Genomic DNA, 27,969 nt, shown 5'->3' on the forward strand with positions numbered 1-27,969 from the left:
TGAATCAGGCTGGTCCTTAATCTGGCATGACTGAAATCCTTATAAGCAAAGGAAATCTATACCTGAAAATAGAAGCCATAGAAGGAGGTAGAAATAGAGATGGCCATGTGATGAGCAAATTTTAATAACTGGCAAACTACCAACAGAGGTCTACAGACTGTGAGGACTCTTCTGCTAATACCTTGACTTTGGATTTCTAACCTCCAAACCGTGATTCTACAAGGTCCTCTTGTTAAAACCAACCAGTTTGTGGTATTTTGTTATAGAAGCCATGACAAACTTAGACATAAGCAATACCACTTAATTTAATTGTTGCTTAAATTGTTATAGCTTTGACATTGAGAACTCTTTTAGATTACTACTTGTTCTATGATACACCTCCCTCATTGTCTTGCTAGAGAGGAATGTGTCCTCCCTGATACTTGATTGTACTTAACTAAAATTCATTTGTTATTCAGTAATTTAAATTTCGAACGAACAATTTTCTTGATTACAATGATTCAAGCATTACTGAATAAATTTAACCATAAGCTACACTAGGGAATACATGTCTTCCTTAATATGCCCTGAATGTAGAACAGTACTTATAAAAAAGCACAGATATTTTGCTTTTTTGAAAAGCCCCAAATTAAGACGACATGGGGAAGGTGGAGGTGCAGGACGAAATCCAGGTGGATATGGGGGTCCAAGGGGAGGTCCAGGTGGAGGTGGGAGCTTCAATTCAGGAAGAGGCAGAGGTCCAAGTGGAGGTCCAGGTGGAGGTGGAGGTCGTGTTCCAAATGGAGGCTGTAGTGCAGGTGGAGGTGGAGCCGAAAGTCGTGGTCCAGGTGGAGGTGGAGGTCGTGTTCCAAAAGGAGGTTGTAGTGCAGGTGGAGCTGGAGCTGGAAGTCGTTCTCCAGGTGGAGGTGGAGGTGGTGTTCCACCTGGAGGTTGTGGTGCAGGTGGAGGTGGAACTGGAAGTCGTGGTCCAGGTAGAAGTGGAGGTCGTATTCCAAATGGAGGTTCGGGTCCAGGTGGAGGTACAGCTGAAAGTCGTGGTCCAGATGGAGGTGGAGGTGGTGTACCACCTGGAGGTTGTGGTCCAGGTGGAGGTGCAGTTGTAAGTCGTGGCCCAGGTGGAGGTGGAGGTCGTGTTCCAAATGGAGATTCCGGTCCAGGTGGAGGTATAGCTGAAAGTCGTGGTCCAGGTGGAGATGGAGGTGGTGTACCACCTGGAGGTTGTGGTCCAGGTGGAGGTGGAGTTGTAAGTCGTAGTCCAGATGGAGTTGGAAGTGGTGTTCCACCTGGAGGTTGTGGTCCAGGTGGAGGTATAGCTGAAAGTCGTGGTCCAGGTGGAGGTGGAGGTGGTGTTCCACCTGGAGGTTGTGGTCCAGGTGGAGGTGAAGTTGGAATTCGTGGTCCAGGTGGAGGTGGAGGTGGTGTAGCACCTGGAGGTTGTGGTCCAGGTGGAGGTGAAGTTGGAATTCGTGGTTCAGGTGGAGGTGGAGGTGGTGTTCCACCTGGAGGTTGTGGTCCAGGTGGAGGTGAAGTTGGAATTCGTGGTCCAGGTGGAGGTGGAGGTGGTGTACCACCTGGAGGTTGTGGTCCAGGTGGAGGTGGAGTTGTAAGTCGTGGCCCAGGTGGAGGTGGAGGTGGAGGTCGTGTTCCAAATGGAGATTCCAGTCCAGGTGGAGGTACAGCTGAAAGTCGTGGTCCAGGTGGAGGTGGAGGTGGTGTAGCACCTGGAGGTTGTGGTCCAGGTGGAGGTGAAGTTGGAATTCGTGGTCCAGGTGGAGGTGGAGGTGGTGTAGCACCTGGAGGTTGTGGTCCAGGTGGAGGTGAAGTTGGAATTCGTGGTTCAGGTGGAGGTGGAGGTGGTGTTCACCTGGAGGTTGTGGTCCAGGTGGAGGTGGAGTTGAATCGTGGCAGGTGGAGGTGGAGGTGGTGTTCCATGGAGGTTGTGGTCCAGGTGGAGGTGGAGTTGTAAGTCGTGGTCCAGGTGGAGGTGGAGGTGGTGTAGCACCTGGAGGTTGTGGTCCAGGTGGAGGTGGAGTTGGAATTCGTGGTTCAGGTGGAGGTGGAGGTGGAGGTGGTGTTCCAAATGGAGATTCCAGTCCAGGTGGAGGTACAGCTGAAAGTCGTGGTCCAGGTGGAGGTGGAGGTGGTGTACCACCTGGAGGTTGTGGTCCAGGTGGAGGTGGAGTTGGAATTCGTGGTTCAGGTGGAGGTGGAGATCGTGTTCCACATGGTGATTCTGGTGCAGTTGGTGGTGGAGCGTGAAGTCGTGGTCCAGGTGGAGGTGGAGGTCGTGTTCCACATGGAGGTTGTGGTTCAGGTGGAGGTGGAGCTGCAAGTCGTTCTTCAGGTGGAGGTGGAGGTGGTGTTCCACTTGGAGGTTGTGGTGCAGGTGGAGGTGGAGGTGGAGCTGGAGGTCGTGGTCCAGGTGGAGGTGGAGGTTGTGTTCCAGGTGGAGGTGGCAGTCGAAATGCAGGTAGAGGCAGAGGTCCAGCTGGAAGTGAAGGTGGAAGCCAAGGCCCAAAACACTCCCAAGGTGGAGGAGACAGCCCATATCTCTCCATTGGTGACATAAATTCTCTCACAGGGTGGTCCATGAAGGGTGGTCTTGGGAAAAGAGGGGGCCCTCTTGCAGTCGTTTTGACCTGAAGACAGAAGGAGTTGAGTTCACATATTACAGACCAAAGCTGAAACCCAAGGAAGCAACTGTCAAAGCCTGGCACCTTTCCCCTCTGAGCAACCTCAGGGCCTGGAAATTCTAACTTCCCACTCAGTCACGGAAGAGTTCATTGATGGCACAGAGTGGACAGCTGTCACCACACAGGTCACGGCCATGTCCGCAGACATGTGTGGTGGGGGCTCTTCTGGGAACTAACAGGCAATTCCAAAGAATAAAGACAGAGTATTCCCACCTGAAGCATCCATTCCAAGGACCCACCTGACCCTCCTCCCTTCACCTCCACCACAGAAGCTCACTATTTGCTATCAAGAACACACAGAATTAAAAGAAATGAAATAGCTCCTTTTCAGAGAACCTTCCTCCAGCCTTTCCTGGCTCATCTCTGTTTCTCAAGACTCTGCGTGTTAAGTGGAACAGTCCCCTTCTCGGTGGAAGGGGACAGAACCACAGAGAGGAACTAGAGCACACTTGCCCAGAGGTACACAAATTTAAGAGGCAGAGCTGATTCAACAACAGCTCTGCTTGCAAGATCTGCTTGTCTCCCTCTGCTTCCTTCCCTGACAGAAGGGTCTTCTACTCTCCAGAAATTCTGCCCATAGGCTCATGATCTCTGGGGAGATGGTATCCCCAGAGTCCTGTAAGAGAATGTGGAAAGTGTTTTCTGATAGAAACAATTAGGCTCAGCCTTACTGTTTATCTTAAGTCCTAGGTGATAATGCAGTTTAGTACACTGTGAGATGCACATTACTTTTATTCTATGAAAATTGAGTCAGGAATTCTAAATAACAGAATTCAATAAATGTTCTACTTCAAGGAGGAAAGGTGCATGAGGTATGATCAGGGGAATCACCAGCTTTATTGCCTGCACAAGCCCCAAGAGATCATGCTGATGGTGAACATAATTCAACGTAAGACCTTTGCTGGAATTAGCCCAACAGGGAATGACTGTCAATGTTCAATGTCTCAGTTTAGTGTACCTTTGCTCTTACTAATTGTGCTGGTTTGAAAGGATATTTGCCCCCTAAGAAAGCCATGTTTTAATATAAATCCCATTTCATAAAGGTAGAATCATCCCTATTCAATACTGTATATTTGAAACTGTAATGAGATCATCTCCCTGGTTGATGTGGTTTAGTCAAGAATGGTTGTTAAACTGGATTAAGGGATGACATGTCTCCACCCATTTGGGTGGGTATTGATTGGTTTACTGGAGTCCTATAAAAGAGGAAACATTTTGGAGAATGAGAGACTCAGAGAGAGCAGAGAATGCTGCAGCACCACGATGCAGAGTCCACGAGCCAGCAACCTTTGGAGTTGAAGAAGGAAAGTGCCTCCCGGGGAGCTTCATGAAATAGGAAGCCAGGAGAGAAAGCTAGCAGATGATGCTGTATTTGCCATGTGCCCTTCCAGCTGAGAGAGGAGCCCTGACCGTGTTCACCATGTGCCTTTCCAGATGAGAGAGAAACCCTGAACTTCATCGGCCTTCTTGAACCAAGGTATCTTTCCCTGGATGCCTTTGATTGGACATTACTATAGACTTGTTGTAATGGGGACATTTTCTCGGCCTTAGAACTGTAAACTAGCAACTCATTAAATCACCCCTTTTAAAAGCCATTCCGTTTCTGGTATATTGCATTCTGGCAGCTAGCAAACTAGAACACTAATACAGAAGTTCTCATCATTGAAAATACTTGTACCTAGTAGAAAAATCTTTTGGGATTCTTCAACAGCACATTTCCAAACAGAGGTGGGACAAACTGACTTATGAAATTTACAATGAATCTACCTTGACTAGCATTCACAATTGAATGAAGCATACAAGAAAAAGTTGGAGGGATGATTTTTCATCTTGTAAAGTTATATGGATCACACCCAGCCCAAAACTGAGAAGTTTTTAAAACTCAAAAACAATAGCAACCTCCTATTGATAACCCAGCACCCTCCCACAGTAAAGGAAATCAGTGGAGTCAGTTGTGCCATGGGATTTAAGTGCGGTTCTCCTTGTGTTCATGACAGAAATACAACACTGAAGGTCCTACTCAGCCTCTAAGCAATACAGCTTCTGGAGGCTCCCCACGGGTGATAAGCTGGGCTTGGAGAAGCCAAGCTTGCTGCATTTTGAAAATTGAGATGGTCAAGATATCCCAGACCCAGAGGTGAGGACAGAAGAGGGGGTTATCTTGTCATTGAAAATGCCCACAGCATTTACCTTGCCCTTCTCCGTTGCCTCGGTAGGGAGTGGTCTTCCTGAGCTGCCATTCCACAGGGGTGCTGCACCAGGTCCTGGGTCAGAAAGAAGCAGGAGAACTGTCTCAGCTTTATTCTGACTTGCACATTCTGTTCAGAAGATTCACTGCCCCTACACACCCTTCTTTCACTGCCTTAGACTCTTTACACACTCAGGTCTCCAATAGAGACCCAGGGTTTCCTAGGTGCCTTAGATGACCCCTGATGACCAGGACAGGGACTGTCCCCTGATCCCTGAGAAGGACACCATAAAGCCCTGCCTGCCAACCCAGGTGTTATTACAACATGCAAAGCACTTGAGGACAGGTTAGGTCTCAACTGTATCTTGACCTCAACACTAAAACAAGAGTCTCTCAGTAAGTATGGGAAGGGTGAATGATTTAAAGGCAGACTTGAATCAATTACGATAAGCAAACTGATAGAGTCAGAATCGAGAATACGGATTACTATGGGATGGGGTAGGGATAGGATATGGAATTTCAGACTTAAAATGTAGAGTGTTCCATTCGGAATGATAGAAAAGTTTCGGTGATGGATGCTGGTGCTGGTGGCATAATATTGTGAATGTAATTAAAAGCTCTGAAACATATATATGAATGTGACTTAAAGGGGAAAATTTCAATACGTAGTATCAGAATACATTTTTTTTTAAATCCCTGGAACTACACTACATAACCAGTGAACCCTAAGACAGACCACGGGCTGTAGTTAATATTGCAGGAAAAAAAGGTACTTTCATCATTTTTAACAAGGTTCCATTCCAATCACTAAACCATGGTGTTAATCATAGGGTGGTATATGGGAATCCTGTATTTTATGCATGATTATTCTGTAAACCCACAACTTCTCTAATAAAGAAACATAAAATAAAAATAAGAACTGCTTTGGACAGGAAGAATAACCTATGCATGGATCAGCACTGGTCGGTCCTTTCAATTTATATTTAATCTGACTTCTGTATCTGCCCAGGTGTATATAAATGCTTATGGACAGCATGTGCTTATAGGCATTAATATTACAGCCGGAGAAAAGGAACAATCCACAGGGCATTAATGGTATGACTTGAGGTTACATTTATAGCATCATAGGATTCAAATTACAAAGGTATTAAAGGTATGATGAATACTTCATATCACAATAAAAATTAAACTGAAAGAAAAAAAGGACATCCAACAACAAGAAATCCTTGTTGGCAGCCTTAAAGCCCTGTTGAAGTAGACACAAAGCATAGCCAAAACACAAAGCATGAAAATTTCTTCTCTAGGCAGGACATAGAGCCCACATTCTAAAATGCAGTTCATGTTATTTTCATAAAAAAAAAAAGGTAAAATAAATCCTTCAAACTGGGTATTGCATGGTGGGAGGTGGGTCCTGACCCAGTTCCCTTCTAGTCATATCTCTTTAGTTAAGAATTGAACCTGGGGGAGGCATCCAGTAAGCTGTGATTCAACATTAATGGGAGAGCATGACCCCCTAGTCCCAGGGGATGGGTGCAAATAGCCATTCTGGCTGGGGCAGGAGGAGGGGAACATTGTCTTCTCACCCCATGAGGCACTATGAGGTCTTTACTAAGTCTTTGGGATGGTTTTCGAGCAGCACAATGATAACCCACACTATGTGGATTTGGCTGCAGAAAATAATACCTGCTCTTGGCACTGTGCTCCTTACCTCTCCATGGAGATTTCTGTATGTCATATCTTCCTGGCATTGGTTTCCAAATCCTGCATTCTTCTCGCAAATTGTTGTTTTCAATTTCTTCCAATAATCTTGAATATAAGGAAAGATTTTAAAATAATAATAATAAGATACAGAAACCCAAGTCTTTTCTTGGATACCAAACTGCTTAGCCTTAAAAACTGTTTACCTCTGTCTCAACTCATGAGATTCAGTGTCCTTCACAAACATCTCCCTCTGTAAAGCACGAGCTCTGAGCTAAGGGGGACAAACACATTTATATTTAGTGTGGTGGTCAATTATGCAGAAGAAGAATGAAAGAAAAAAAAAATGCTTACCCAGTTGTTATGAGCCTTCTCCTCGTGAAGGATGATCTGAAAAAGACAACACATCAAAAAAAACCATGTTTAGGGTTCTGAGACTCGCTGGAATCACACGCATTAGGTGCTACAGAATTCTGCTACTGTCAGGCAGGGGGAGGATACCTGATGTCTGAACGAGCTCTCTGACTTCCACATTGTTTGTTTCATTTCTTCCATTCTTCGCCTATGTATTATAATTATTTTAATCAGTTAAAGCACAACACTGAATACAAATATAAGTACTCTAAACATCTTCTCATCACCCTCACAACCGTACCCCGATGGACTTTATCTACATGTAAAAACACATTTCACATGATTATAGAGCAGGAGAATCAAAGGTATTTCTATTAACTTATTTAACATTTGCTGCCTGGATTCTGAGTTGATATGCTATACTGTCTTTAACTGCTCTCACTCTGTCCCTGAGTAATTCTGTTATTGTGTATCCTCCATCATTATATTCTTTGCATATTTCCCCAGGCTGTAACTGCTGGTCCTATGAAATGGCAAAATCATCTATACGGATTTTATTATTATTTTTTTTTGCATTGGCAGGCACCAGGAATCGAACCCAGGTCTCCAGCATAGCAGGCGAGAACTCTACCTGCTGAGCCACCGTGGCCCACCCATCTGTATGGATTTTGATTCACCAAACTGCTTTCCCAAGGAATTATGATAATTTATAACACCGCCAGAAATGTTTGCATGAACTAAATTCTTGATAGCTGGGCCATCACTGGAGAGCAGGACATGTCTGATAACTTTTTCTTTAATTGGTCAACTTAACAAATTATTTTTGCTTGTGAATATTCTCAAGATACCTGTCTTCTGACCATTTATGAATGCTTCTGTGGTAATTGGGTCTGACCAATGCACAAAGGATTAAAAATTAAAACAGAAAAAACACACAAGCAGGGTTTCCAAGAGCCACTGCTGCTCAGCAGCTGAACTCATTTGTATTTCTGAACTGCTTGCATGGCTGCTTTTGCCTTCTCCTTTGCAGCTAACGGCCACCTCTCATATTCCCGCTTCTTGCATTCTTTTAGTTCCAGCTTCCTGGAACAGGGAAGAAACATATGACACTGCTAGTTCCCTCAGTAAAATCCTGTTTTGTTTCCCTCCCAGCAGTCTGAGTTCTGGATTCAAATGTCCCCTCACACCTCCCACATAAACCAGTGGATTTACAAACACAAGCAGAGGAAAGATTCCAAGCCTTTCTGTTAAGAGATAAAAGTCAGAACTTGGGCCTCCTGGCTCCTTCACCTACATTTCAGAGCTTCCCCTCATAGCTCTCTTCTCCTATTCATTAGGACATAGCATGAACAAATCCACAAAGGAAATATGAGCCACATTATGTGCCTGCCTGGGGCCAGTTTCTTGGGTGAAAGCTCTCTTTATTCCATTGTAGAAAATCAGGATGGACCAAGTCACCAGAAACCGACACATGAGGCTGACTCGGGCTGATGCCTCTGATTTCTCCACATTTCTCAGTCCAAGGCCAGAGGCCCCATCACAGACTGGCAGACAAAGCGAGACCCTTCCAGGGCATGGCAGCTAAACGCTGCTCAATCCTCGAGTGTCCACAGCTCACATGTGGGACTCCTGCCAGCTACCCCAAGGCTCATGGTTGAGACCAAAGAAATACTAGTACTGGCAGGAACTACTGAATTGAATGTGATCTGAACTGACACATCATCAGAGTTTTATGTCCCAGAAACAGATTTATCTGGAAAACCTCTGAGTTCAGTGCATCAATCTACTTTAACAAGACTGTATTCACTGACACTGAAGGTTTGAGATTTATTTGCTCGTGCTTTTGTATTTTATTCATGGTTCTGGTTCTAAAGATTCACCACTTGACTTGTGATTTTCTATGGATCAGGAGGAACAAAAATGACTCCAGGCATCAAGGACAATAACACCCAAGGGAGGAAGAAGGTTTATGCATTCATTTCTAACTACCTGACCAGTACTCCCAGAGATGTTCTCTGCAGGGGCTACACGGTGGTGGATGCCATGAAAAGTCACAGGATACAGATGGGTATGGGCACAGTTCCCACCCTAAAAGAGCTCTCACGGTGGTACATAAAAAGTACCATTGAGGCCCAGATCTTGGGAAGGGATAAACAGGAACCTGAGTCATGAGAGAAGTTTCAGGGAGAGTTTCCTACAGGCCATGGGTCCATGGGTCTGAATCACCTGATCTGCCCCTGAGAACAAAAAGAATCAAGTAATATGACCCATGTGAGCAAAATCATCTCTGAGTTGACATTGCAATGAAGCATCATGAATGCAAGATGCAGGAGTGGAAAGAAATGAAGGATTACAGTCACACTGGCATTCAAAGTATTTTTCCCTAGGTTCGCTGATGAATTCCAGAAGAGACTGCTGAGATACAAGCAAGTTTGGTAGAGTTTCTACATGTGCATGTGCTTAGAAGGTGGCACCCTGGCATTTGGGAACTTGAAAAGCTACAAATTAGGAGTCCTGGTGACCAGTAAATACACTGGCTGCTCTAGGGATTGAGCCTTTTTGAAAAATCACAATTATTGACTCAAAAGGCTCCAAGATTTCTAATGTTCCTAATCACCCACCAAAAATAAATTCCAGTCTTTTCTCTTTCAAATTAATATCCCATGCCTCAATTTCAATTTTTTTTGCCCAAATGGTCAGTAAAAAAGTAAGCAAGCAGATACCCAAATCAACAGGCCATGCCCTCAATCATGAGGCTTACTCTTGTGAAGCTTATGTAGGGAGCAGAGAAGCTTAGACTACCTATAGGCATGCCTCAGAGTAACTTCTGGAGGACCTCTGTTGTTGCTCAGATGTGGCCTCAGTCTCTCTAAGCCCAATGCTACAAATGAAATCATTGCCCTCCCCCCTATGGGGGAAATGACATTCAGGGGTGAAAGTCTCCCTGGAGATGTGGGAGATGAATCCCAGGGATGAATCCAGACCTGGCACCATGAGATCAACAATAACAGCCTGACAAAAAGTGGGAAAAGAAGTGTAATTAATAAAATAATCAATGGCAGAGAGAGTTCAAATAGTCGAGAGGCTACTCTGGAGGTTGCTCTTATGCAAGCTTCAGGTAGACCTTGCTACCTATCATAACCTGCCAACCCCCAACCAGGACCATTCCAGCCAATCCCAAAGAGCAATTAGGGAAATATATAAGATTCCACAAGGGTTCCAGGCACTAGAGTAACTTTCTAGAAACCTACAACCTCTGATGGGTGCCTGGTCCAGATAAGTCCTGAAACCTAGCCCAGTTTCTCTCCCTACCCCATATTAGTGACAGACCTTTCCAATATCAAAAATTTAGAATTGCCATAGCCCAAACAACCCCAAAGAGATGTACGGAAAGATCAAAGATAACAGTGGAATTACACATAGAAGATAGGACTTAACAAATGGATATGAATGCTGAATCATTAAACTGTTATCTCTTTTAGTCTCCAGTATTTTAGAGCAGCTAGAAACAGAAACCTAAAATTGTGAAATTGTAATCCATGTCAAAGTATTAAATATGTTCTACAACTAATTGTGTGCTGTGCTTGGAAATTTATAGCTTTTTTGTATATATGTTATTGTTCACCAAAACAAAAGGGGAAAAAATTGATTGTGATGATAAAAAAGTATTTAAGCCCTCTAGCCTCCTATATTCGGGAGCAGCTAGAAGGAAAAATATGAGAGGATCGTATGGTAGCCCATGACAAACTCTGGGATCTGACCTGTAACTACATTTTGAAGAGTGCTCTGAAAACTATTGCTTTTTTATTTCGTTGTTTTGTACATATGTTATACTGTTAATAAAAAAAGGTAAAAAAAAAAAAAAAAAGTAACCGAGAATTAAAAGGACAGGACAAGGTATTGTGATGTACTAGAAACCAAAGTACAATAAAAATAGACTCAGAGGTTCCCAGACAAAGAAACCACCACGTAAGTAACGGGAAGTTTAAGTGTGTCTCTATGTTCTAGAAATTAGAAGTCAAAATTATGAAATTCATTGAAGAACTAATAGCTATAATTCTGAAAAATAAAGTAACTGAATTTATAAATGCAATCAATGATTTTCCCAGCAGAGTTGAGCACACTGAAGACAGATTTAGAACACTGGAAGATGGGTCCCGTGTATGGGGTCCAATTTAGAACCCATACAATTCAGGGTTTACTTTAGGTATCAGTGAGTCCTCAGTATCTATCTGCCTATTTGTGCATCATTCTTCTCCAGAAGGACTTAACCTCAGTGGGCAGGGGGTTGTTGTGTACTAAGAATGTAACTGGACATTTTTGCTCAGGAGAGAACAGCAGACACGGATATTAAAAGGTTTCTGGTGGTCCTGTTGACTCTGAAGGTTGGTTGTAACTCATTCCTAGAAGGGAGCTATAGGAAAAGCACAGAGTTACACTTGGACCCAGCTGCATGGCTGCATGGAGCATCCTATATATGGGTTTGTTTTTTCTTTAGGTGCATGGTCCAGGAAACAAACCCGGGTCTCCTGCATGGAAAGCAAGCATTATACCACTGAACCATCCATGCACCCTAGAGCGTCCTATATAGATTGTATCTTGGAATGATATACTTAGTACGTAGTCTAGAAATTTCACTCCAGCAGCTGTGGAGTGGATGGATTGAGGTTTTGAAGATGCAAGAAGGACATGAAATTGCAGACAAAGTCCCTAGGAGACTGGGCAGGAAAGATGATTGACCCTGAGCTAAGGAAGTGGCTGTGGGAAGGAGAATAGGGCAGCCATGAAACAGCAGACTGAATGGTTGTTGGAGGCACCAAATCTACACCAAGAAGGAAAACAATATTTCTTTAGGTGACTGAATGACCACTGGTGGAGAGATTGAGCCCTAAAAACAAACACTGCAAAGAGACCTGAGTCTGTCAAGGCCAGACATTAAGTGTGAACCTCAAAAAGTTTTGGAGAAAGAATAAACTGGCTGTTTGCTAAGCAGAGAGAGAGGGATAAAGTGGGTAGTCCAGTTTCAGTGTTTACTAGCATCAGGCAGTAGCTGCCTGAGTCCAGAGAAAATACTAAACTGTTCTCAGTGATGGTCATATACACAGAAAATATAAAGAATAGGAGTAGACAGAAACAGCAACGGTGACAGAAATCCCAATGTCAAATCAGTTATTTTGTAGAGTGAGAATTCAAAATGCACTATAAAGTCGTATCTATTTTGAAGTTACCTAATTTCAAAATGTGATGTATATTTCAATACCCTAATGAATTACCCAAGTATACTCTGCAAAGATGTCTTTGTATTTTGTAACTCCCAACCCCTTACCTTTGTGATATTATACAATATTTCTTCTGAATATTTTCCATCTAGTAAGTCTGAAATACATGGCATGGTCGATGGCTATTTTTTCTTTACACTGTTTTAAAGATTTCATTCTGAACCCTTCACACCAACCACTCAAGAGTTTTAAGGCCAAGTACAGTAAATGAAAGAAAAATCCCAATGTTAACTTGGTCACAGAGAATGCAAGGGCGAAATAATTTGCAGAAATTTATGAAAGAGTATGGATGATCGAAATGACAATAGCATCTGAACAGGAGAAACTGGTGGCAACCAACTCCTTCCTCCAAAAGTAAATTACAAGCAAGAATCTCAGACACCGTTAGGAAGGGAAAAAAAAATAGTTTTATACTGATTATATATGGAACATAGATGGCATTAACTTCTCTGAAAAATGACAAACTTATCTACATTGGTCCACACAGTCGTTCACACAAGACTATATGAGGCAGCGAACACGAGAATATCTTACTCTGACAGGTACATTCGGAGCTTCTCTATGTTTACTGCCAGCCTTTTGCTTTCCTCTTCTAATCCCCTGATCTCGGAGCGCAATGCATCACGTTCAGCTTGCACTTCTTTAATATATTCTGAAAAGTAGAGAAGATTGGGTACTGCACTGTGGGCACAGGGACCTGAAAACACGGTTGGGAGGCTGAAAGAAAGGGCCCAAGTCCAGAAATCAGGAAAACATTCCTTACCTTCCAATGTGGGAGCATTTACATTAAGCCACACTTTCTCCTCAATAAGCACCTACCTTCCAGGGTGCAGTGGTTGGGGGCCAAGCCTCGCAGACCGTATTGGAACATTGGCACTGCACGATTTGCCTAAAAATTGCAAAAGAGATTTTGAGAAATTTTGCACCCAATGTGCAAACAAAACCTCAAACACCAAAACGTGGAAAGATTTAGCAACAACACTTTTACCAACTCTTGGTCCTTGATCTTCTGACCTCCCTCCAGTTCTGATGGGACTTGCATTCCTTCAAACACATCACTTATGATTTTGATGATTCCACTGAACATTTATTTTTTTATTTTTTTAATTTTTAATTTTTTTTTACATGGGCAGGCACCGGGAATAGAACCCGGGTCCTCGGGCTTGGCAGGCAAGCATTCTTACCTGCTGAGCCACCATGGCCCACCCCCCACTGAACATTTTGTTGTTACCCTACACGAAGCATATTCAGGTTAGTAATGATTATGCAACACTTTTACTTCCATTTTTAAGGTGTGATCCAGGATGAAGAAGATACTTTTACCTTGTATGAATTCAGTTCTTCCGAGAGACTGATTTTTACTCTGCGCAGTTCCTCCACATCATCCTTCAGTCTGATGATCTTTAAAAAATATAATAAAGGACTCAGAGTTCAAACTATAAATGACAGTGGTGTTGAAACCAAGCCCCGAGTACATGAGCCCTGACAGAAGTAAAGAACACAATACTCTATACTTATGATGCTGGCTGCAGATTTAGAATGCTTATAGAAAACAAACTGTGATAGAAGACACTGTAATGAAAGAAATCCTACAATAAGAATGGAATAATAAGACCCATGGAAAGAGCTCAAGATTGAAACCTGGAAATAGCAAAATCTATATATACCTTATCTTTGTATTCAGATAATTTTTCTCTGATTATTTTGTGTTCCTTCAGAGCCTCTGAGATTTCTTCTTCGACTTGTAAAACTGTCCCTAAGAAGATTAGAAGAAATGAATAAGAAGGAATTGCCCTGATGTACCAGCAGTAAAGGTGCATGATCTGGTATTATGGGGGCAAAGAGCCTCGAATAGCACCTAGAATTTCAGACTTTCCTGACTGGCATTTACTTCTCACATCAGACCCTGATATGCAATGTATTGGAACCCTGAGTTCCGACAGACATCAATACTTAATTACCCCGACATATGATGCATGTGTGGAGTTCATTACCCCCATTTTGCATCATGCCCATTTCTCATCATTCTCCACTAGAATTAATGGTTCCCACCACTTACGTTTCTTATCAACTGGTACAAATATCTATTACACATCTACTTTACCCAGCAATACTGGAACCTTTTCTGAGCCTGAATTTCCTTGGCATACACCAATAGTGTCTCATTTGTCCCTAGATCCAGATTGTGCCAGTCACCTATCACCCCAAAACTCAGACTAATGTCATCAATTTCTCCCTAAGCTTTTCTAAACAGAACTTTTGTTCTTCAGACCCCCATAATTTGTCCCTCCTCTCAGTCCCTTTTTCCTGTTGGCAGTAATGCTACCTTCTTCTTCATTCAGACCAGGAATTTTAACATTTTCCAGTTATCAAGAAACCAGACATCTTAACTCATGGCATTTTATTCTAACTGAATTAAAACCCACATCAAGCACCAATATTGAGAAACTCTTTCACAGAAAACATAAGCTAAAATCTTACCTGAATATAATCTATGCCCCACCTAGAAGAAAGTAAACAATATTAAATTTAATGTCAAAATAGTTAATGAATATTCTTATGAGAGACTGATTTTTACTTTAGAAGAATTGCAAACTGGTTAGTAGAATTACAAATCTTCTAATTCCAGATAAACTGTCAAAATTACGTCCAAGTGAAGTTTTAATATTGGGTGGGTTTAGGATAATTAATCCAAACAATGAAAAAAAAAGAAAGATTTTTAAAACATAATTTAAATGGTATGTAATACTTCATTACCATTTTCTGACAAAAGCACTAAGGTAAATACCTAATTTACCTTATCCCTAATTTGGGGATAAAATTTATCCCCAGTTTGGGGATAAAAATCTTTCTCCTCATTTCTAAACATGAACAAATCTACTCATTTTTAATAATGAGAATGGGAGACATTTTTATAATAAATACACTAAAGCATCAATAACCTCAAAGCACTTATTTGTCCACGTCCAGATGAAAACATGAGTTTCAGAACCAGGATTGTTTTAAAAGCCCATGAGCAAACAAAGGAAAGGCAATATCATGGACTTGGATAACAGAGAAGCTTAGCCTACCTATAGGCATGCCTAAGAGTTACTTCTGGAGGACTCTTTTGTTGCTCACATGCGGCCTCACTCTCTCTAAGCCCAACTCTGTAAGTGAGATCGTTGCCCTCCCCCCTACGTGGGACATGACATCCAGGGGTGAAAGTCTCCCTGGCAACGTGGGAGAGGACTCCCAGGGATGAATTCGGCCCTGGCACCTTGGGATGAACAATTCCATCCTGTCCAAAAGGGGGGAAAGAAGTGTAACGAATAAAGCAGCAGTAGCAGAGAGAGTTCAAACAGAGTCGAGAGGCTACTCTGGGGGTTGCTCTTATGCAAGCTTCACTTAGACCTTGTTACCTGTCATAACCTGCCAAGCCCCTACCAAAACCATCCAGCCAATCTAAAGAACACCTGGGGCAATATATAAGATTCCACAAGGGTTCCATACAAGTCCAGAAACCTGCAACTTCCACACGGATCCTGGTCCAGTGAAATCCTGAAACCTAGAGGGCTCAGCCTCTCCAGAACATCAGATACTTCCATCTGCCTAACCCACTTTAGTGACAGACCCTTCCAATATGAAAAAATCTTCTGGAGAGGGCAAAATATTCTTCCAAAACCCCAACTATCCCCAAATGACATCACTGAAGTATAGCTCCATCAAATATAAGCAGGAACCTATTGAAACACCAGGTAAAGGAACAGTCTATTACCTAGAACATATTCTCCCATTCAAATATTGTAAGTGGCGATTAGCTGCTGAGGCAGCTCAAAAAAACTTGTAATAATGGAAACTTATTGTAGCATGGAAACATATAGTGTTACTGAACAATGCATCCAGGAAGATCAGCCTAGAAAGCACTCTTCATCTGAAGGAAGTTCTCAAGGGTAACGAAGGAGAGAGTAGGGGATGTGCAAAAAGCATGTGGAGGAAGATGCTTCTATGCCTGGAGTATCTTCACTACATAAGAGTGAACTGTGAATTCAAGGATCTAGTGTTGGGCTCAGGTTAAGTAGGACTTCAGGTTTTATCCAGTTATATTGTAAATTTATGATGCAATTATTTTAGTACATGAAACGATTTCTTCTTTTTCTATGTAACACTATAACTAGAGGAATACATTGTCTCAGTGTTTATAAGAACTTTCAAAAGTGCAATCAAAAAAAAGTAGGAAGGTAAATTTTGTAGGTTTCTAGCAGTAGGATCATGCTGGATAAAAGTGTGTAAATATTTTTAAGGCCTTGCATTAGATAATACGAAATTTCTTTCCAGGAGTATTGTAAGAATTCACAGTTCCACTAACAGTAAATCAAAGTGCCCAGCTAATACTCAGTATTTCACTTTCAATAGAAAGCACTTTTAAATTGAAGTTTTCACTTTGATCTTATACAGCTGTCTTGTTCCCTGAGTTCCTTTTTATTTTATTTTATTTCTTGGATGTTGTATGGTGGGGGTCACATTTCATTCTTATTTTATGTGAGTATCCCCTTATTAGAGAAAACATTTATTGAATTTTTGCTTGGCTTTTCATTTGCTTCTTTTTCTTTTTTTGTTTGTTTGTTTGATAAGTCGATGTGGCTCCCTGAGTGCTTTACCTCCAAAATTTAAACTAATGATATTACCAGTTTAGCTTCAATTTCAAACACCATTTTTGCATTCATGTTAGTACCCTAAAAGAAACAAAAAGACCACAACTATAAAACGTTTAGGTTTATTATGACTTACAGTATGCTTGCGAGTTAATTGAAATACTCACATCTGGAATACATATCCTTAAGAACATGACAATGGAAATAATGCCCAAGAAGACAGCAACATTGACAGCCACCAGTGGAAATCCATAAATATCGGGTCCAATTCGAAAATGGTCCTATAAAATATCAACTAGCTGAAATAGCAATACTTGAAATAATAAGAACCTCAAAAACTGTACAATATAAGAGGTACAAAGAACCACTCATAGAAATCTTAAATGGGCTCTAAGACATAACCATGTCCCTCAAAACTCTCCAATGGATTCCACTGTTTCGAGGAAGATGGAACGTTGAGGGCTTCGTGTTTTGTGCTTAGCTGGCTTTGTTACTGGAAATTGTGAATGTGGCACCTTTAAGTGGAACACTCAGTCTCCGTGCCTTCCAGAAGGCCATGGATTAACAGGTTGTTATATACATGAATGGAGTAAAACCCACTGATAAAGGAGCAAACTGCCAATACATGCAATATCAGCTAAGTTTCAAAATGATTATTATGAGTAAAAGAACCCAGAAAAAAAAAAGCTACCTACTATACGTTCCTTTTATATAATATTCTACAAAATGACTATTAATCTTTATTGACAGATGGCAGATGGGTTGTTGTCCAGCACCCCGGCAGGGAATGTATAGAATGGGGGATGGAGGATGGCAGGTGGACAAGAGGAAACATTTGGGGGGTGTTTGCGATGTTTACATTCTTGGTTGCAAAACTGCTTTCATGGATGTACAAACATTTAAAACTGAACAAATCTACATGAATGCATTTTACTATACATCACTTATAGATCAATAAACCAACAGAAAACAATCTTCATACACAAACTGAGTTCATTTTGACAAAAAATTCAAAGGTTTTTAAATTTTGGATTGAACCTACAAGCCAATATATAATTATAAATAGTAAATAAAATTAAGAACTTACATTAGTCAAGAAGTCTACTTTTTCAGTAAGATGTTCATAACCTTCTTGGATTAAATCCACTGGAAAAGTTCTAAAAATATAGCTAACCTGTATTAAAACATGGGCAAAAGTCACAAAAACCAATTAAAATTGTATTCAGCAGATAGAAATGAATTCTGATACGTGAGGGGACCCATATATAAATATATTGCATCATTCTGATGTGCCATATAGATGTATAGATACAACTGATATAATTGAATAGATGATAGTTGTTATAGTTACACTAGTATTGTTATTCCAGTAATAATTAAATAAAGAAAAATTTTTAGGCCAACATTATTTTTTAAAAATCTGACGTGTTCTTTCCAAACTTAGCTTCATTCTGTATACAAAATATATTATGTCAGCAGAATACCATGTAATCACCATGTGAAAAAGAGTGGATTATTGTATGTCATAAAGTGTGAAATTATAAGAATTAAGGATGGTTAGAAACCCAATTTCAAATAACTACTGGCAAGAATTCACCTTCCTATTTCACTCGTGCTATAAACCAGCACTTACAAGGCACAGTAGTCAATAAACAGCAACCGTGAAAATGAATAGGTAAATTGAATAGGGTGTTTCTGGAATGTGTGGTGACTACAAAAAAAGGTAAGCATACTGGTTTCTGAAAAAACATACAAGAATTTTAGGAGAAAATGCATTTACAGTTTAATTCACACTCATCCACACATCAAGTCTGTTTCATGCAAATTAAACCCTCTCCTGAGGAAGAAACCCAAACTGTGGCCAGCCACCCATCAGATGCTTGATTTCACTTCTGTAGATCAGCCTTGTGAGGAATTACTCATTTAAATTGAAAAAGCAAATAGAGTATTGCTTTAGAAAGACAAACTCTGCATAAATGATTGTCAGGATACACGTAATTACGTGCAGCTGCCTTTGTCAGTTTGAAACTGTTGTAGACCCCAGAAAAGCCATGTTCTTTAATCCTCATTCAATTGGGCTGCATGGGATCTTTTGATTAGGTGGTTTCCATGGAGACGTGTCTCTACCCATTCAAGTTCGTGTTGCTTACTGGAGTCCCTTAAGAGAGAATCATTTTGGGAAGAGACTATTGAAGCAACAGAGCCAACATGAGACCCAGTCGTCTGGAGATGCAGAAAGTAAATGTCCCTAGAGTTGTTCTGGATCCAGTGGCCTTGCTTGAGTCAAGGTATCTTTCCCCGGATGCCTTGGTTTGTACATTTTTATAGCCATAGAACTGTAAGCTTGCAAACAATACATTCCCCCTGTTTTAGTTTGCTAATGATGCTGGAGAGCATTATACCAGAAAAGGAATGGCTTTTAGGAAGGGATTTAATAAGTTACACATTTAGAGTTCTAAGGCCAAGAAAATATCCAAATTAAGGCACCAACAAGAGATTACTTCACTCAAGAAAGGCTGATGCTGCCTGGAACACCTCTGTTAGGTGAGAAGGCGTGTGGCTGGCTCCTGCTGGTCACTTGCTCCTGGGCTCCATTGCTTTCATCCTCTGTTTCCTGTGGGGATTCCTCACTTGGCATCTGTGGGCCTTCACTTAGCTCCTCCAGGACACAACTCTGGGTTCTGGCTTGCTTAGCATCCCACAGGATGGCACATGGCAATGACTGCTGGGCCCTGCATCTCCAAACATCGGGGTCTTGTATTGGCTCTGCCAGCTATGAAGCAACTATTTCTGAGCATTTGCATTTGCTCTATCAGCCCTCCAAGCTTCTCCAAACATCCAACTCTCAGCTCTGAGCTGTCTCCAAAATGTTTGCTCTTCTAAAGGATTCCAGTAAACTAATCAAGACCCACCTTGAATGGGTGAGGTCACATCTCCATCTAATCAAAAGGCCACACCCAAATTTGGGCATGTCACATCTTTATGGAGATGATCTAATCAAAAGTTTAAGGCCTGAGCTGAACCCATAATAATTAGGGACCACTGTTCCCAAGGCTATCAAGCTTTCAGAACTATGGGGGACTTACTCAGGGAAAATATGGAGTACATAAAGCACTGGCCCTTTAAACTGACAGAGCCTGAGGCCCCCTTCTAGCTCAGAGTTTCCAGAACCAAGTCTGGCATCATGACTCCCGTGATAGAATAATTCATTACTTTTTGATGTTATAAAGTTATGCTTCTCAGATTTCCACAGTTTCCACCTTTTCCTTGTGTGGAACCTGCAGGGGTTATAGGACCCAGAACGCAATATGAAAGCAGTGGACAGAGTCCATTAAGGCTGGAGCAAGAAACCCACTCATAGGTAGGTATTGGCTCTGCAAGGAGGTCCTATCTCCCCTCAAACACCCCAAGGGAAACTCATCATTTAAACTTACAATGTGACAACCCAGTTAAAATCCAGTAAGGCAAGTGCAACATTTACTCACACTGGCGTTTGGGTGACCCAACATTGACCAGGATGACGGGACCAGGAGGAGCCAAAAGAGGAGCCCCAGAGACCCCATTTTGGGTTGGTCCTTGGGGGTAGCCTTAGGCTGGGAGGAGGGCAGGGGGGGCTGTGGAGGAAGGGGAAGGGGTGGGGTGAGGAGGGGAAGGGGTGGGGTGAGGAGGGGGAAGGGGTGGGTGAGGAGGGGGGAAGGGTAGAGAATGAGGAAGGGGAGGAAAAGGACAGGAAGGATGGCACGGAACTGGTACTTGGGATGGGGGATGGAAGTGGAGGAATCAGGGGAAAAGGCAGAGGGTTCTGGGTGGGAAAATTAGGCAGAGAGTGTGGAAAATGGGCTCAAAATCAGGTCAGCAGGTGAAATGGCAGGATACAGAAGCAGGTACGGTGGGACGCTCAGGAGCGCTAGGAGCAGGTGGAGGAGGATCAGACCTCCTCTCCGCCTTCTCCCGTTTGGCCGCTACCGTAGCAACCCGGCGTCTTATATCTCCCCCCTCGCCCAATCAGAAGCCTTCCTCCTGGCACGTGACAGTGGAACCCCGCCCCGTGCTTGTTGTTAGAATGCCCCTCCCCCCACCTCCGCCCCCGCCCCCCATGCCATCCCAACGACAGTTCCTCTCCAGAACCGTTAGGGACCTTCTGATTTCTTGTCCTTGTCCCTCTCTAAATACTTGCTATTTTAAAAAGCCCATCAAATCTGTGAGAGCAACGTTGCCAGTCCTACAGAAAGATGGGCAAAATAATTTGGAAAATACAAATGCATCAGTTCATGAAAACTGTTGAACCTCAGGAGTCACTGGGGAATCACAAAGCCATCTTGATAGATCTGCACACCCCCAACCGGTTACAAATGAAAGTGTCCAACCATAGCAAGTGCTCAGACGCCTCCGAGCAATGGGAACGCCCCTGCACCCCTGTTAGGGGGATAAGTTGGTGGTTTCCCTTTAAACTTGAACTCAGTAAGATATGTTATTCAGATATCAGTGCTTATGAGCACTGGAAAGCACAGACCCGAAGTTTATAGCAGCCTCGTTGGGATTGGCCAAAATCTGGAAATAAGGCAAATAACCATCAATGAAAATAGAGATTGGTTACCTAAGGCTACCTAAGAGAGTGTAGTATTGTCATTACATATATATATATAGACTCTATGAAATTTTAAGGCTTGCCACAGAAGTAGGTTACCTAAGGCTCTTTAAGACAGTTTAGTATTGTCGGAAATACATTTATATCTGTTAAAAGTAATAAAACATCCAGAAGTAACTCCAAACAGTAAAGGCAGCCACCTTTTTTCATTTGTTTGTTTTCGCTATGTAGTTTTATAATCAATATCAAAGTCCAATACTGGGTTAGGGTTAAATCACTTCAAGTATTTCTGGCTATTCTAAAACACTAAACACTAAAAATAAATATCTGCATAATAAGTCAGAGTCACAGTTATTTGTTACATTCTAATTTCTCATTACATCTTCTCCCTCTCATTTGATCATCCTCTCAATCTTCAGGAAAAAAGTTAATTTACTAGGAAAAGCTTTTATAGAGACTTAGAGCCTAGAGCACTCCATAAGATTTTCAAAATTACTACAGTTTGGGCTTGGCTAACTTTGGTAGTTTGCAACTTCTGTTTGAAACTTGAGAGACAGATTAACATTCTTCCCAGCTGCTAATGCTACACCCCTAGAGAGGGCACTGAGTTCAGCCCCTTGTGCGGAGGGTCCAGAAGGTTGAGACTTTGTTGCATAATCTCCAGGAGAAAGACAGCTGCATCGCCTGCCTTTCTAACTCCTTTCACAACGCTTCTCTCATCCAGAAATCATTCTAAGTCTGGGTTATGTGGGCCAGGAGAGCTGACCTGCTAGAATAATTCTGAACTAGTGCCTCTGTGCATTTGTGTCCTAGGGTTACATTTTCCTGATCTGGGACTTGCAGTCAATAGGGTAGCTGTGCTCAGAGTGGTTCAGACTTGGATTTGAACATCTGGTGTGTCTAAGAACTGGGCCTGATATTTCAGGAGCCTATTATTTGAAAGCCACTGAGGTCCTTTTGCCTCTGGCATGTCTCTGACTTGGTGAGGAGTATACACTGGTAGAGTCTGTCCCTGTGTCAGCTTGGAGGACCCTGCTGCTGTGAGGCAGGGCAGCCATCCCTGTAATGTGGCATCTAATGGCTTTGAAAAGTATGCCACAGGTCGGGGAATGTTTCCAAGTTTTGTACTAAGACTCCTAATGATACCCTTTCTTTTCAGTTACACGTAGGTAAAGGGGCTTATTTATGTGTCAGGCCCAAGGCAGGCAGGCTATTCGGCACCCCATTCCAAGGGGGCACTGTCTACACCGCTGATGGTTTCATACACAGGCTATGCAGTTCCTCCAAATTGGGGTGTGTTAGGGTTCTCTAGAGAAACAGAACCAACAGGAGATACCTACAAATATGAGATGTGTAAAGGTGCCTCATGCAATTGTGGGAATGGAAGATTCTAACATCTGGAGGGCAGTAGTGAAGACGGCAGCTTTGATGAAGGGTCTGGATGAACTCCACAGGAGAGGCTCAGTGGCTGAAGAAGCAGTGAAAGAGTCTCTTTTCTTCCTTAAAAGCCTTCAGATGATTGGATTATCTTATTGTGAGTGACACGCCTTAGTTGATCACAAATGTAACCACCCATAGATGCAATCAATTGACTGATGATTTAATACACCAGCCTTCCAGCTTATCAACCAGCCATGAAATATCCTTGCAGCAACGGTCAAGCCAGTGCTTGACTGACCAGACAACTGGGCATAATCTCTTGGTCAAGTTGACACCAGAACCTAAACATCACATGGGGTAATCCAGATCGTGCAATATCCTGTCATCTCCAAGAAGGCTATTACCTGTTTCTTGATCAGTGGTAGCACCAAGCATATAATCTGGACTCTTTGGGGTGACAAGAGCGCTCCCATGGGCTGAGGATAAACCCAAGGTAAAGAACTATTTGCAGGCAAGTAGAGCCTTACAAGCTGACACTAGATATCCCCATTTGGCAATGGTGTCCATGAGGGAGGCTTCCCTAGTAGGACTGCAGATTAATAAATCATCCACATTCTGAAGAAGGGAGCCAGAGTCTAAGGGCAGGAAGATGAGGTCCTGCACTAGTGAACTCTCAAAGACACGAGGGATGGCCCTAAACCCTTGAGGTGTAATTGTCCAGGTGAGCTGGACAATTAAGGCGAATAGAAACTGAGAACCTGGGTGCCCGTGTGTGTTAGTTAGATTCAGTTGTCAACTTGGCCAGGTGAGCATACCTAGTTTTGTTGCTGCGGACATAAGCCAATAGTGCGTGAACCTCATTTGTTGCTAATTACATCTGCAGTCGGCTAGGAGGTGTGTCTGCTGCAATGAGTGACATTTGACTTAATTGGCTGGTGCTTAAATGAGAGAACGCAAGGTAGCACAGCCTAAGCAGCTCAGCATTCCAGGGCTTTGGAGATGCAGCTCAGCCCAGGCCTTTGGAGATGCAGAAAGAAGTCACCCGGGGAAAGTTGTTGGAACCCAGGGGCCTGGAAAGAAGACCAGCAGAGACCATCCTGTGACTGCTATGTAAGAAAGAACCTCTGTGGAAAGTTGGCTGCCTTTCCTCTGAACAACCAACAAAATAAATCCCCTTTTATTAAAAGCCAATCCAGAAAACAAAACGCAAGTGGAGTGCGCCTTTGGGTTCTGGGCAGTGGAGGCGCCTCCTCCCTCGACCACGTCCCCGGCCGCGGCGTGATGTGCACAGACCGACCCGCGACGCCCGGGCCACGACTGTCCCCGCACCTGGACGCCGGCTCGGCGGCCGCGTCCCAGCTGTGGTCGCTCGCTGTGGCGGTTTTCTCAGAATCAGCCGGCAGCCGCGGGGGCAGTTGCACTCCATGGGGCTGAGGGACTGGCTGAGGACCGTGTGCTGCTGTTGCCGGTGCAGGTGCCTGGAGGAGCCCGTCCTGCCCGAGAAGGAGCCCCTGGTCAGTGGTAACAATCCATATTCCTCGTTTGGAGCAACTCTGGAGAGGGATGATGAGAAGAATCTGTGGAGTGTGCCTCAGATGCGTCCCACACCAAGGCAGATGATGACAGAATCCTTTACAACTTGATAGTTGTTCGTAATCAGCTGGCCAAAGACTCAGAGGAATGGCAAAAACTCAATTATGATATCTATACCCTGCGGCATATTCGAAGGGAAGTAAGAAACAGATGGAAACACATTTTAGAAGATTTAGGTTTTCAAAAGGAAGCAGACTCTTTGTTGTCAGTTACTAAACTCAGCACCATCAGTGATTCTAAAAACACAAGGAAAGCTCGAGAGATGTTGTTAAAACTGGTGGAAGAGACCAATATTTTTCCAGCAAGTTGGGAGCTCTCAGAAAGGTACCTGTTTGTTGTGGACCGTCTCATTGCTGTTGATGCTGCAGAAGAGTTCTTTAACATCACCAGTCAAACTTATCCCAAGAAGCCTGGAGTCCCATGCCTGGCCAAGGACCAGAAGGAAGTGCACTACCTTCCATTTCCAAGTCCCTGAAGAAAAGGCTCGGAGGCAGAAATGGAATTCTTCCACTGGGACTCAAAAGCCAACCAGAGTTGGACAGTTACATGAGACAAGTGGAGGGCTGGTTGAGTGACACATGAAAGACTCTGAATCCTGCAAAACCTAAGGGTCTGGATATCTGATCTTCCTGAAGCCCTTATTCTATGAAATGTTCAAGTTGCATCGGCAAAGAGTTGAAGAGTTGGTCGGAGGGATATTTCATAATGGGCGCTTAGATTCTAAGAGAACCCATTTCCCTGGCTTTGATTTTGGTTGTATAATAAGCTCTAACCATTTATCCTACTAGGAACGTGGGATATTCTAGTTAATGAAATGACATGGTTGACAGAGGGAGCTATCATAGAGTCCATGTATGGATTACCAGTTTTTAAAGAATTATCATATAATGTAAGCCAACACCAAAATAATATTAGGCTTAATGTGACATTTCTTTGAGTCAGAAGAACCTGTAGAACCTTGGAGGGTGTCAGAGGCAGCCTCTTGAGTATCAGTTATGATTATTCAGAAGTGCAGGTGTATCAGATGATAGAAATGCTTAGAAATGTTGCTCAGAAGTGAATTCCAAATAGATTGCCCACTTCCTGTTTACCTACATGTAAAAAGTTCTGTCTTTAGTTATAGTACATGCATCCTAACTTCTCATGTTATCGATATCAAGTTGTCTTTATTTTTGACATATTGTCCATTTCTACTGTAAAAACTCTTGGCATCTTATCTGGAATAGCATCTGAAAGCTGGAAACCTGACCTCTGCTTCTTCTCTTTAATCTGTTTCCAGCTTATATTATGCCAGTAGGAGGGTTGTACCTGCCCAGGGACCTCTCCTGCCGACTTACAGGTAGGTAGAGGATACTACCTTAAAGGAGATCATTGCTGAGCTTTCTAAGCAGTTCTACAGAGGCTCTCCAAAATGGAGCAGTGCTGCCAATACAGCTTGCTTCTGTCTACAGATGGAGAAGTCCAGCTTCAAAAGTTACTTGCATTTTAAACCAGAAGTTTGCCAGGAGGTTATGGTTCCCTTTTATTTATTAAAAAGACTATAAGGGACTTCCGGAGAAGATGGCGGCTTAGTAAGACGCGCGGGTCTTAGTTCCTCCTCCAGAAAAGCAACTAAAGAAACAGAAACAATACAAAACAGCTCCCGGAGTCACGACAGAGACCAAAAAGACAGCGTACCCCATTCTGGAACGGCTGAACGGGCAGGGAGAATCCGCTGCGGTGAGATACCCGAGGGGCGCGCGTTTTCCTGGCCGGGGCGGCTGGCGACTGGGGTCCCTTCCACGCACGTGGCTCCCTGATCTGACTGGGAACATTGGATAGCGGGGCCCTCCCGTCACACTTGGCGTCTCGGGCCAGCTGGGCAATTTGGACCAGCACTCCCCCAAGCTGCAGCGGCCAGCGACCCCTGCCTCCACATGCGGTTTCCCGGGCCGACTGCCCCGCAGACAGACGAGCGACACCTACTGGGCAGGAAAAGAAAAACAGCCCAGAGATTTCACAGAAAAACCTTTCAACCAGCTGGGTCCCACACCCAGGGAAATCTGATCAAATGCCCAGACACCAGCAGAAAATAATGGATGACGCTCGGAAAATTGAAGATATGGCCCAGTCAAAGGAACAAACCAATAGTTCAAATGAGATACAGGAGCTGAGACAACTAATGCTAAATATACGAACAGAAATGGAAAACCTCTTCAAAAACGAAATCAATAAATTGAGGGAGGACATGAAGAAGACATGGGCTGAAAATAAAGAAGAAATAGAAAAACTGAAAAAACAAATCACAGAACTTATGGAAGTGAAGGACAAAGTAGAAAAGATAGAAAAAACAATGGATACCTACAATGATAGATTCAAAGAGACAGAAGATAGAATTAGTGATTTGGAGGATGGAACATCTGAATTCCAAAAAGAAACAGAAACTATAGGGAAAAGAATGGAAAAACTTGAGCAGGGGATCAGGGAACTGAATGACAATATGAAGCGCACAAATATACGTGTTGTGGGTGTCCCAGAAGGAGAAGAGAAGGGAAAAGGAGGAGAAAAAATAATGGAAGAAATTATCACTGAAAATTTCCCAACTCTTATGAAAGACCTAAATTTACAGATCCAAGAAGTGCAGCGCACCCCAAAGAGAATAGACCCAAATAGGCGTTCTCCAAGACATTTACTAGTTAGAATGTCAGAGGTCAAAGAGAAAGAGAGGATCTTGAAAGCAGCAAGAGAAAAACAATCTGTCACATACAAGGGAAACCCAATAAGACTATGTGTAGATTTCTCAGCAGAAACCATGGAAGCTAGAAGACAGTGGGATGATATATTTAAATTACTAAAAGAGAAAAACTGCCAACCAAGACTACTATATCCAGCAAAATTGTCCTTCAAAAATGAAGGAGAAATTAAAACATTTATAGACAAAAAGTCACTGAGAGAATTTGTGACCAAGAGACCAGCTCTGCAAGAAATACTAAAGGGAGCACTAGAGTCAGATACGAAAAGACAGAAGAGAGAGGTATGGAGTAAAGTGTAGAAAGAAGGAAAATCAGATATGATATATATAATACAAAAGCCAAAATGGTAGAGGAAAATATTACCCAAACAGTAATAACACTAAAAGTTAATGGACTGAATTTCCCAATCAAAAGACATAGAATGGCAGAATGGATTACGACCCAGCAATACCACTGCTAGGTATCTACTCAAAGGACTTAAGGGCAAAGACACAGACGGACATTTGCACACCAGTGTTTATAGCAGCATTATCTACAATTGCAAAGAGATGGAAACAGCCAAAATGTCCATCAACAGATGAGTGGCTAAACAAACTGTGGCATATACCTACGATGGAATATTATGCAGCTTTAAGACAGACTAAACTTATGAAGCATGTAATAACATGGATGGACCTAGAGAACATTATGCTGAGTGAGTCTAGCCAAAAACTAAAGGACAAATACTGTATGGTCCCACTGATGTGAACCGACATTCGAGAATCAGCTTGGAATATATCATTGGTAACAGAGACCAGCAGGAGTTAGAAACAGGGTAAGATAATGGGTAA

At 42.8% G+C, this 27,969-nt stretch overlaps 1 protein-coding gene and 1 pseudogene across 1 annotated transcript; one reads left to right on the forward strand and one right to left on the reverse strand.

Annotated features, from left to right (window-relative positions):
* Positions 1 to 721: 721 nt before the first annotated feature.
* Positions 722 to 20,850, reverse strand: LOC143649161 (uncharacterized). Its single transcript, XM_077119364.1, has 15 exons — positions 20,332 to 20,850; positions 17,934 to 18,020; positions 17,014 to 17,127; positions 14,694 to 14,715; positions 13,880 to 13,968; positions 13,536 to 13,613; positions 13,032 to 13,101; positions 12,747 to 12,864; positions 7,081 to 7,141; positions 6,934 to 6,969; positions 6,786 to 6,853; positions 6,590 to 6,687; positions 4,884 to 4,957; positions 1,907 to 2,639; positions 722 to 786 (listed from the first exon to the last, which is right to left on the reverse strand). Exons 1-15 carry the CDS (start codon positions 20,407 to 20,409, stop codon positions 722 to 724), a joined length of 1,791 nt encoding a protein of 596 aa, XP_076975479.1. The 5' UTR covers positions 20,410 to 20,850.
* A 3,365-nt stretch (positions 20,851 to 24,215) lies between these two features.
* LOC143649611 (melanoregulin pseudogene) lies at positions 24,216 to 25,947 on the forward strand (annotated as a pseudogene).
* The last annotated feature ends 2,022 nt before the right edge of the window (positions 25,948 to 27,969 follow it).

Source organism: Tamandua tetradactyla, chromosome 11 (genome assembly GCF_023851605.1).
Source record: "Tamandua tetradactyla isolate mTamTet1 chromosome 11, mTamTet1.pri, whole genome shotgun sequence".
Classification (NCBI taxonomy): Eukaryota; Metazoa; Chordata; class Mammalia; order Pilosa; family Myrmecophagidae; genus Tamandua; species Tamandua tetradactyla.